Source organism: Hyperolius riggenbachi, chromosome 5, assembly GCF_040937935.1.
Source record: "Hyperolius riggenbachi isolate aHypRig1 chromosome 5, aHypRig1.pri, whole genome shotgun sequence".
Taxonomy (NCBI): domain Eukaryota; kingdom Metazoa; phylum Chordata; class Amphibia; order Anura; family Hyperoliidae; genus Hyperolius; species Hyperolius riggenbachi.
In genome coordinates this window covers 430324790-430337147 of record NC_090650.1, presented here as the reverse complement: position 1 = coordinate 430337147, position 12358 = coordinate 430324790, and the positions used below count along the sequence as shown (strand labels likewise).

The 12358-nt window shown below is 49.6% G+C and overlaps 1 protein-coding gene across 2 annotated transcripts in view; it reads left to right on the top strand.

Annotated features, from left to right (window-relative positions):
• COL22A1 (collagen type XXII alpha 1 chain) overlaps nt 1-12358 on the top strand; it is a 483118-nt gene that overhangs the window by 334615 nt on the left and 136145 nt on the right. For both annotated transcript variants that reach the window (XM_068238069.1, XM_068238068.1), the window contains exon 26: nt 1487-1540. In XM_068238069.1, the coding sequence (XP_068094170.1) occupies nt 1487-1540 (54 nt within the window). The remainder of the gene's footprint in view (nt 1-1486; nt 1541-12358) is intronic.

Genomic DNA, 12358 nt, shown 5'->3' with positions numbered 1-12358 from the left:
TACTGTGCCCGGCCCCCAGCCTCTCTACCCCTCCCCGAGTGCTGTGTACTGTAGTGATACTGGAGGAGTCTGCAGAGCCAGTTTTGCTCCATCAGAGATGGACAGAGTGAGTGTAATAAGCTGAGGCTGGGAGCACACTTGTCTGTCAGTTTTCTGTATTCATTTTCTGCACACCATGTGTGTCTGTATGCGGGAAACATGCATGTTTTATCACAGAAGCGAATGTAATTGATAGAGAAAATGCCTGCAGTGCTTCACTTCTGTCAGTCTGTGTCTGCATGGAGATAACACATTTAAGTGTGCACTAGCCAATTGAATAAAATTGGTTCTCAGTTTGCCTGTGCAGAAAAGAGGGGCGGGGAGGTTGGGGGGCCCATCCAAAGGTTTGCAGGGGGGGCGGGCAGTGATTTCTAGTTGCGCCCCTGCCAAAGCAGATCTAGTACATACAGTACCAGTGATTCATTACCGTTCATCACGAACCTGCACGCATATCACATTGAAGCAGGTGCTTTCGCTGCACAGAGCTGGATGTGTAGCGCCTGACTTGGGCGCCTACTCCTTCCGAGTTACGACGACTCGGAGGGAAAATAGTGTTTTATCCCACTGGAAATCTGAGCGGCAGCAGGGCGAGCTGTCATTTGTCCCACCCTGCGCCCAGCTCACCGGCGACGTATACATACGTACTCTATCAGACCTGTTAAAGGTAAATAACTTACAACATGAGACATCTCCATTAAGTGCCAGAAACGTAGAAATCTTTATTTACTCGGCCGAGGACTTTCTCACAGCCAGCATATAGACACTGCAGCTAACACAGCTCTGCACAGCCGGAGAGAGTGGATTTCTCCTGGTGTGCAGAGACTTTTAAATCCTAATTAATATGATAAAATATTCCTCCTTTTGGGCAGTTCTTTCTGGTATGAGTCCAACCAGCATCATATCAAGGTAATTTAGTCCTCCTTTTTGGGCGGGATTACTTGTTCTTCAGAAGATTTCCTCCAAAGTTAACTTTCACTTTCGTTTCTCTGAAATGATCTCATAGCCAAGTTTCTATTTCTCCAGGATGAAATATCCAGTTCAAACTGCTTCTGCTCAAGGAATTCTTTGTGCCTGGTACAACAGACACGAGGGGGAAGGGAGGTGTTCTGGAATACAGAGGCTTGAAGACAGTAACTGTATTCTACATACACATTAATTTTGGTTACATTGTGTGATTCCTAAAACAATACTATAATCATATTCTTAAAGTGTCACTCTAGCACACTGATCTGATTACATTAATGTGGTTCTTATAGCCATGTGAGAATATAAAAGATATACATAAGGATTAATTATAAACCTTCATAATTCTTTCCACAGACCCCCTTCCACTGAGCAAGGGGGGTAAACTGTGAAGCAGCGCTACATTTTTACGCAGCATTCTGTTTTTATGACTGTTATATGCCCTGAAGTGCAATGTAGTGAGTGTCTTCTGTTCTTTCTCTAGGGATTGCCCGGCGAGATTGGCTTCCCCGGCAAACCTGGAAAACTCGGACCGCCGGTAAGTACCGCCCAAGATGACGGAACAACATGGATGGTGAGATTCCAATAATCCCAAGGGGATGACGATTTCATGCAAATTGACACTGTTTGGAAAGAAACCAATAAAATGCAGAAGATGTTGCAGTGGATTGCAATTGTTTTTTTTCCCAAAGTGCCTACATTTGCATAAAATCTGCATCAGCCTAGAATTATTCGCACCTCAAAGAGAAACAAAAAATGTTCTAAAGGAAAAAAAACCAAAAAAACAAAAGAGTGAAACTGAAAGATATAAAGAGTAAAGGATAACTGTAGTAAGCCAAACACAAGAGGAGCAAATGTTCTCTCTCCCAGACAGCACTCTGCTATTTATATGGGTCTGCAGACTGCCAGTCAGCCAATAAAAGGTGCAAATAACTCACACCAATGTCTGCAGTACCAAATCAAGCAGGAGCTGTGCAGTTTGGAAACAGTAAATTCGGCCGCCTGAGGCAAGTGGACAAAAAGGGCGCCGCCATTCACTCCCATAATAAATATTGTTTAATGGGCGCCCAACAGGAAAAAAGGGCGTCGGAGAAAAATAACGTTTTACAAGCGGCGCCCGGAGACTTTTACTGTTTTATAACTGCTTCTCATGATTACACATTATTTAATGATTTTTAATTTTCTAAACATTATTTTTAAACGAAAAACAGCACAATATTTTTTTCAAACGTTATTAATGCTTATCACAGGGGGGTCTTAGGTTTAGGCACCACCAGGGGGGTCTTAGGTTTAGGCACCACCAGGGGAGTCTTAGGTTTAGGCACCACCAGGGGAGTCTTAGGTTTAGGCACCACCAGGGGGGTCTTAGGGTTAGGCACCACCAGGGGGTCTTAGGTTTAGGCACCACCAGGGGGGGGGTTAGGTTTAGGCACCAATATGGGGGTCTTAGGGTTAGGCACCACCAGGGGGGGTCTTAGGTTTAGGCACCACCAGGGGGGGTCTTAGGTTTAGGCACCACCAGGGGGGTCTTAGGGTTAGGCACCACCAGGGGGGTCTTAGGTTTAGGCACCACAAGGAGAGTCTTAGGTTTAGGTACCACCAGGGGGTGGTTAGGGTTAGGCACCACCAGGGGGGTCTTAGGGTTAGGCACCACCAGGAGAGTCTTAGGTTTAGGCACCAGTGGTGCTCAGCAGAGCTCGAATATTCGAGTAGCTCGAATATTCGAGCTCTTTTTCAGCTATTCGAGCTCGGTATTCGAGCTCCGAATAGCTGGAGCTATTCGAATGGGCTATCCGAGTACACTCGAATAGCCCATTCACTATTCGAGCTATTCGAGCAACCCGGCGCTATTCGAGCTCGGTACCGAGCTCGAATAGCGTCATAGCCCAGATTGATGTCCTTAGAGCCAATCAGAGGGCTCCCAGGCCCTCTGACGGCAGCCAATCACAGAGGGGGACCCTGGCCAGCCCCTACCCTATAAATAGCGGCCGCCATGTTCCGTTTCTCCGTGCTTGCCTGAGACTTGTACAGAGAGAGAGTTGCTCCTTTGTGCTTTGGCTTAGCAAGAGCTCTATTGTGGTCATTTACCTAGCGTTTTTGCTCACATACACCTCCTATACACACCTATATTGTTGTTAGTTATTTAGACATTGTATTTTAGTTAGTAGCTTGTGTGTTACATTAGAGACAGGCAGCTGCTGCAAGCTTACAGGTTTAGGCCTCAGGGGGGCCTTGCCTCTGTGGGCAGCTGTCCTCTGTTTATTTCTCTCATCTATACCAGTATTTCTGCTGTCCTTTACTAATAGTATTGTAGTTATACTGTACTAGGAGTAGGACACTCACTGACTGTCACTGTTTATAGGCTACTAGCTAGCTCCTGCGTGTGTGCACTCACTCACTGTCTGTGTGTACACACACTCTATTTCCTTCTGATTACTGATAGATTATTGTTAGTTAGTTGTACTTACTTACTACTTACTCTTACTGTACCCGTAGGGACACTCACTGTCACTGTTCATATAGGCTACTAGCTCCTGCGTGTGCGCACTGCACTCACTGTCTGAGTGTACACACACAACACACACTCTATTTCCTTCTGATCGCTGATTGATTATCGTAATTAGTTAGTTGTACTTACTGTTACTACTTACTCTTACTGTACTAGGAGTCTAGGACACTCAGTCACTGTCCATAGCCTACTAGCTCCTGCGTGCGTGCACTCACTGTCTGAGTGTACACACACCACCCACACTCTATTTCCTTCTGATCGCTGATTGATTATTGTAATTAGTTAGTTCTACTTACTGTTACTACTTACTCTTACTGTACTAGGAGTCTAGGACACTCAGTCACTGTGTTCATAGGCTACTAGCTCCTGCGTGCGTGCACTCACTGTCTGAGTGTACACACACCCACACTCCATTTCCTTCTGATCGCTGATTGATTATTGTAATTAGTTAGTTCTACTTACTGTTACTACTTACTCTTACTGTACTAGGAGTCTAGGACACTCAGTCACTGTGTTCATAGGCTACTAGCTCCTGCGTGCGTGCACTCACTGTCTGAGTGTACACACACCCACACTCCATTTCCTTCTGATCGCTGATTGATTATTGTAATTAGTTAGTTCTACTTACTGTTACTACTTACTCTTACTGTACTAGGAGTCTAGGACACTCAGTCACTGTGTTCATAGGCTACTAGCTCCAGCGTGCGTGCACTCACTGTCTGAGTGTACACACACCCACACTCCATTTCCTTCTGATCGCTGATTGATTATTGTAATTAGTTAGTTCTACTTACTGTTACTACTTACTCTTACTGTACTAGGAGTCTAGGACACTCAGTCACTGTGTTCATAGGCTACTAGCTCCTGCGTGCGTGCACTCACTGTCTGAGTGTACACACACCCACACTCCATTTCCTTCTGATCGCTGATTGATTATTGTAATTAGTTAGTTCTACTTACTGTTACTACTTACTCTTACTGTACTAGGAGTCTAGGACACTCAGTCACTGTGTTCATAGGCTACTAGCTCCTGCGTGCGTGCACTCACTGTCTGAGTGTACACACACAACACACACTCTATTTCCTTCTGATCGCTGATTGATTATCGTAATTAGTTAGTTGTACTTACTGTTACTACTTACTCTTACTGTACTAGGAGTCTAGGACACTCAGTCACTGTGTTCATAGGCTACTAGCTCCTGCGTGCGTGCACTCACTGTCTGAGTGTACACACACTAAATTTACTTGTGATTACTACTGATTATTGTAACTGCTAGTTGTACTTCCTGACTGTTACTACTTACTTACTGTACTAGGGGACACTCACTCAGTCACCTCACCAACCAACCCACTCCATTAAAGTACCCCACTTTTCACCCGCCCTTTTAAAAAACTTTTGTCTATACGCCCAAAACATTGAAGATGTCTGGAAGTGGCAGCCAGCGCGGTTTGGGCAAGGGGAAGGGCAGCAAGGGAATCAGGAGGAGAGGGAGCAGCATTGTGGCAAGCCGCGGCCGCGGGCGCGCCACCATGCACAGTTCCGCAGCAGCAGCGTCAGTGGCTAACATTCCTCCCATAGCCACTGGCCGTGGACGCCTTGGGCGCCGCCCAGCAGGAGCATCTGCAACTCACGCTGCAGAGACACAGCAGCAGCAGCGTGTAGCACCTGCTCCCATTTTCCACCAGCCGGGTCGGAAACGTCCCATTGAGGAAAAGGATGCAGACACTGTGGTGCAACTCATGACGGAGGATGAGCAGCCCGCCATCAGCTCTGCATCCGAGGCCTCCACCCTCACCACCACCACCACCACCACCACCACCCCTGTTCGCAGCAGCCGCCCAGCAGGGCCTGGGGAGGAGGCCAGTTCACCATCAGTCGCCGACCTGTCACTCAGCAGTCTTTTTACCCCAGGCACCATCAGGGTATTGTCTGCTGTTGTTGGCGATTTTGAGGAGGAGATGCTGATGGGCACTTTGGGGGAGGAGGGATTGGACAGCAAGACTGTGGCGACAGTCAAGCGTCCCATCCATGCATTAGGAGAGGAGTTTGGGGGGTCATCATCCCAGCAGGACATGTTTCAGGAGGGGCATGATGATGATGACCCGGTGACAGACAGAGACTGGGTGCCACCACCTCCAGGGGATGTCGTCCTCAGCAGCTCTGAGGAGGAGGAGGATGCGCTTGTGGGCCTTGCAAGGAGGCGCATCATTGCAAGCATTGGCAGCGTCCCACAGCCTGCTGGTGTCTCAGGCTCAGCAGCAGCAGCAGCAGCATCAGCCAGTACCACCACCAGCCGCACCCAAGCCCCCCCCCCAACCACCACAGGGAGACAGGCAGCAGCGCTTCCATGCCGTAGGGGGAAGTTTCTGTCACCAATCTGGCGGTTTTTCACCATGCCCACTGTGTACAGCAAGTACGCCACTTGCAACCACTGTCAGCGGAAGTTGAGCAGAGGTGCAGACCCCTTAAAGTTCAGCACCAGCTCGCTCATCAACCACCTTGCGGCTAAACATTTCCACCAGCATGAGGAGTTCCAGAGGCTGAAGGCATCTGCTGCTGGCAGTGGCACCACACCCATCACTGCACAGCCTTCAGCAGCAGCAGCAGCAACAGCAGCCACCCGCCCTCCTGCTCCTCCAGCAGCACCAGCAGGAGTGCGGAAACGCACTGCTCCTCCCCCCTCTGCAACTCCTGCCGCCGACACTGAGGCCTGTTCTGGCAGCCAGTCCTCAGTGGCCTCCTCTGCTGTGTCTGCTGATTCCCGTGTCAGCAAAAGGCCACGCCAGAGCCTTTTGAGCGAGTCCTTCCAGGGGGTGGTTAGGGCTCTGCCTCCCAGCAGCCGTCGCGTGCGGCAGCTGAACGGCTTGCTGGCACGGGCCATGTGCTCCCAACTCCTGCCGTACACGCTCGTGCAGGAGGGGAGCGACATTCGTGCGCTGCTTGCTTGCGCAGCCCCAGACTGGCAGCTCCCCAGCAGACACTTCTTTGCCCGCAAGGCCATTCCTGCACTGCACCGCTTTGTGATGGCCAATGTGGAGCGAGGGCTGGAGCACGCGGTTGGTGAAAGGGTCCACGTCACCATGGACTCCTGGAGCAGCCGCTTCGGGACAGGCCGCTACCTGTCCTTCACTGTCCACTGGGTCAGCTTGGTGGAAGGGGGTGAGGATGGGAGAGCAGCAGCGGGCACAGCAGCAGCAGCAACACAGTGGGTGGTGCCACCCCGCAGGGTCAGGGGAACTGCAGCAGGTTCCTCCGATCCTCTGCCATCCTCCGGCACACCTGGCCAAACCCCCCGCCTCAGCAGCAGCGTGAAGGCCCGCCACTGCCAAGCGCTGCTGCACTTGGTCAGCCTTGGGAAGACCAAGCTGACGGCAACCCATGTGTTGGCCAAACTCCAGGAGCAGGAGAGGATTTGGCTGACCCCCAGAGGCCTCAGAGTCGGAGAGGTGGTGGCCGACAATGGGGCCAATCTGGTTGCCGCAATAGACAGGGGAAACCTGACCCACATCCCCTGTCTTGCCCACGTGCTGAACCTGGTGGTGCAGAAGTTCCTGCGCACCTACCAGGGGATGGGCGAACTGCTGGAAACGGCAAGGAATGTTGTGCGTCACTTCCGGCGCTCGGCTGCAGCCTGTGCGAGCCTGGAAGACGTGCAAAAGGAGCTGGATCTGCCACGCCATCGGCTGATCCTTGACGTTCCGACTCGCTGGAACTCCACCCTGGCGATGTTGGAGCGTCTGGTTGAACAGAGGCACGCTGTCAAACAGTACCTTGCCCTGGCCACTGTTTCCGCAGCTCAGAGAAGGGACAAGACCAGCAACATCCCGTCCATCGTCCCCGATGATGACTGGAGGCACATGCAGCAGGTGTGCTTAGTGCTGGCTCCCTTCCTGCAGGCCACAAACATGGTGAGCAGGGACCATGCTATGGTCTGCGAGTGGGTGCCCCTGGTTTCTCTGCTGAACAGGGCCCTCGATGCTTAGCTGGAACAGGGAGCGGCAGCCTTGGACCAGCAGGAGCGGCAACCAGCTGCGCAGTCCACCTCTGAGGGGGAGGAGGAGGAGGACTTGGTGGAGGTCCCTGACCTGGCTGCTGATGAGGGGGATCAGCACAGCGCAGCTGAGTTGGTGCGGGGGTGGAGAGAGGATGAGGCGGCAGAGGAGGAGGATGAGGACAGCACTGACGTCGATGTGCCAGCAGACGTGGCCCGCCTCTTCCCAATGGCAGCGCACATGCTGACGTGCCTGCGCAGGGACCCCAGGGTGATCCAGATGAAGCAGAGGGAGGACATCTGGATCAGCATGATGTTGGACCCACGCCTCAAGGGGAAGTTGAGCCAGTTCCTGCCGCCTGCAGGAGGAGACCCAGCGCAACAAATAAGGAGCTTGCAGCAGGCCCTTGTTGAGCGCTTGGAGGAAGCCTTCCCCCAGCCTTCCACCCCCACTGTCCAGCAGCCAGCACAGAGGCAGCAGCAGGTGCCTGCATCCAGCAGCAGCAAGCGCCCCACAGACCTGCTGTCTCTCAGCCACGAGCTCTACAGGACTGTAGAGGCTCCGGCAGCAGTGACTAGAGAGGAGATGCATGCAGCAGCATCCTCCTCCGGTCACAGCCAGCGCCTGACCCGCATGGTGGCTGACTACATGGGGTCGTACAGCGGGCTTGACAGCGATGCCCCTGTTGATCCCATGGAGTATTGGGTCAAGCGCATGGAGATCTGGAGCGAGCTGGCGCAGTACGCCCTGGAAGTGCTGTCCTGCCCCCCTTCCAGCGTGCTGTCCGAGCGCTGCTTCAGTGCAGCTGGTGGCGTGGTCACCGAGAAACGCTCACGTCTGTCTCACAAGTCTGTGGACAGACTGACGTTTCTCAAGATGAACCAGGCGTGGGTGGAAGGCGAGTTCCTGGCCCCTGTTGTCGGCGAGAGGGGGACATGAACTGGCTGCCGGAACCATCGTTAATGTGCCTTACCACCCTTTACCACCTCCTGGCTCCTGCTCACTAAGCCAGCCTGGTTCACTTTGACTATTACGTCGCCTGCAGCCACACATTTTACACCTACAGTGGGCTGCTGTGTACTGCCCTTCTGCTGTCTGTCTGTGTTTCCCACTGCCAGGGTACACAGAATTACCTTCTTCTGCTGCCACTCTGCCACCAGCTATTACGTCAAACAATAGCTATATTGGTTGCAAAACCAAAACCAAACAAACCATTAAAAAAAAAAAAAGGTTTAATTTTTCTGAGGTGCCCGGGTTGAAAACTGTGTTGTTCCAGTTGTGTATTGGACACAATGTGGGCTGCACGACCGCTGTCTGGGACCTCCTGTTGTGTTTATTTACAGCCCTGGTATCACCGCTAGGTACCAGGGCTATTATGTCACGCTGCCTACCTGCTGCCACACTCACACTGCTCCTCCATACCTCCTCCTGCTGCTGCTGCTGCTGTCTGTCTGTGTTTCCCACTGCCAGGGTACACAGATGATTTACCTTCTGCTGCCACTCTGCCACCAGCTATTACGTCAAACAATAGCTGCTCGCCTACTCCTCCATTCCTCCTCCTGCTGCTGCTGTCTGTCTGTGTTTCCCACTGCCAGGGTACACAGATGATTTACCTTCTGCTGCCACTCTGCCACCAGCTATTACGTCAAACAATAGCTGCTCGCCTACTCCTCCATTCCTCCTCCTGCTGCTGCTGTCTGTCTGTGTTTCCCACTGCCAGGGTACACAGAATTACCTTCTTCTGCTGCCACTCTGCCACCAGCTATTACGTCAAACAATAGCTATATTGGTTGTAAAACCAAAAACCAAAAAACCATAAAAAAAAAAAAAGGTTTAATTTTTCTGAGGTGCCCGGGTTGAAAACTGTGTTGTCCCAGTTGTGTATTGGACACAATGTGGGCTGCACGACCGCTGTCTGGGACCTCCTGTTGTGTTTATTTACAGCCCTGGTATCACCGCTAGGTACCAGGGCTATTATGTCACGCTGCCTACCTGGTGCCACACTCACACTGCTCCTCCATACCTCCTCCTGCTGCTGCTGTCTGTCTGTGTTTCCCACTGCCAGGGTACACAGATGATTTACCTTCTGCTGCCACTCTGCCACCAGCTATTACGTCAAACAATAGCTGCTCGCCTACTCCTCCATTCCTCCTCCTGCTGCTGCTGTCTGTCTGTGTTTCCCACTGCCAGGGTACACAGATGATTTACCTTCTGCTGCCACTCTGCCACCAGCTATTACGTCAAACAATAGCTGCTCGCCTACTCCTCCATTCCTCCTCCTGCTGCTGCTGTCTGTCTGTGTTTCCCACTGCCAGGGTACACAGAATTACCTTCTTCTGCTGCCACTCTGCCACCAGCTATTACGTCAAACAATAGCTATATTGGTTGTAAAACCAAAAACCAAAAAACCATTAAAAAAAAAAAAAAAAGGTTTAATTTTTCTGAGGTGCCCGGGTTGAAAACTGTGTTGTCCCAGTTGTGTATTGGACACAATGTGGGCTGCACGACCGCTGTCTGGGACCTTCTGTTGTGTTTATTTACAGCCCTGGTATCACCGCTAGGTACCAGGGCTATTATGTCACGCTGCCTACCTGCTGCCACACTCACACTGCTCCTCCATACCTCCTCCTGCTGCTGCTGCTGCTGCTGTCTGTCTGTGTTTCCCACTGCCAGGGTACACTACACAGATGATTTACCTTCTGCTGCCACTCTGCCACCAGCTATTACGTCAAACAATAGCTATATTGGTTGCAAAACCAAAACCAAACAAACCATTAAAAAAAAAAAAAGGTTTAATTTTTCTGAGGTGCCCGGGTTGAAAACTGTGTTGTCCCAGTTGTGTATTGGACACAATGTGGGCTGCACGACCGCTGTCTGGGACTTCCTGTTGTGTTTATTTACAGCCCTGGTATCACCGCTAGGTACCAGGGCTATTATGTCACGCTGCCTACCTGCTGCCACACTCACACTGCTCCTCCATACCTCCTCCTGCTGCTGCTGCTGCTGTCTGTCTGTGTTTCCCACTGCCAGGGTACACAGATGATTTACCTTCTGCTGCCACTCTGCCACCAGCTATTACGTCAAACAATAGCTGCTCACATTTCTCCTCCATTCCTCCTGCTGCTGTTGCTGTCTATCTGTGTTTCCCACTGCCAGGGTACACAGAATTACCTTCTGCTGCCACTCTGCCACCAGCTATTACGTCAAACAATAGCTATATTGGTTGCAAAACCAAAACCAAACAAACCATTAAAAAAAAAAAAAAAGGTTTAATTTTTCTGAGGTGCCCGGGTTGAAAACTGTGTTGTCCCAGTTGTGTATTTGACACAATGTGGGCTGCACGACCGCTGTCTGGGACCTCCTGTTGTGTTTATTTACAGCCCTGGTATCACCGCTAGGTACCAGGGCTATTATGTCACGGCGAGCTGCCTGCCTCATTGACTGCCTGCTGCCACACACTCATCCTCCTCCTCCTGCTGCTGAATTTACCTCCTGCTGTCTTTGTGTTTCCACTGCCAGGGAGCACATACAATGGCGCTTCCAACATGCGTGCGCCCACCAGCTATTTGTTACGCTCAAAAATAGCTGCATTTCTTTAAAAAAAAAATTGAAAAGAGAAATACGTGAAGAAGAAGAAGACGATATTGAAAAAGAAGGAGAAGGAGAAGATGAAGATGAAGAAGAAGATGAAGAAGAAGATGAAGAAGAAGATGAAAAAGAAGAAGAAGATGAAGAAGATGAAGAAGATGAAGAAGATGAAGATGAAGAAGAAGATGAAGATGAAGAAGATGATGAAGAAGAAGAAGAAGATGAAGAAGAAGAAGAAGAAGAAGAAGAAGATGAAGAAGAAGAAGATGAAGATGAAGAAGAAGAAGAAGAAGAAGATGAAGAAGAAGAAGAAGAAGATGAAGAAGAAGAAGATGAAGATGAAGAAGAAGATGAAGATGAAGATGAAGAAGAAGAAGAAGAAGATGAAGAAGAAGAAGAAGAAGAAGAAGATGAAGAAGAAGAAGAAGAAGATGAAGAAGAAGAAGATGAAGATGAAGATGAAGAAGATGAAGATGAAGAAGAAGAAGAAGATGAAGAAGATGAAGAAGAAGAAGAAGATGATGAAGAAGAAGAAGAAGAAGAAGAAGAAGAAGACAATATAGAAGAAGAAGAAGAAGATATAGAAGAAGAAGATCTAGAAGAAGAAGAAGAAAGATAAAGAAGAAGAAGAACAAGTATATACAGTAACACTACTGAACAAAATTAAGGACACAACTTCTCTTTCCACATTTTTTTTTAAAGGAACATCCCCACATAATCACTTGCTGTTGTTACTTGGAAAAAAAGATGTTTCTTGCATCATTCACCCTCAAAACAAGTGTTGGAAGCTATTTAAGGCCAATTTGAATAGTCAGCTCGAATAGTGAGCTCGAATACCGACTCGAATAGTGAGCTCGAAGTCCGAGGTCGAATCGAATAGTAAAAATTATTCGACTCGAATATTCGACTGACCTCGAATAATTTACTATTCGAATTCGACCAAACTCGAATTTTAAAAAGGGGTATTTGAGCATCACTATTACGCACCACAAGGGGGGTCTTAGGTTTAGGCACCACCAGGGGGGTCTTAGGTTTAGGCACCACCAGGGGGGTCTAGGGGTTAGGGGTAGGTACAGTGAGGGTTCTGTATGAGAGCAGGGTTAGGTATAGCTTTAGTAAAATTCTTATTAATCTTTTATAAAACGTTATTATACATTTCACTTTTTAAACAGGGAAGATCTCTGTGCTTCAAGCACACAAACAGCTCAGAACAGCTAATTAGAAGATGTTAATATATAAGAAAAAGCAGCTGGAATAAAATGCCAT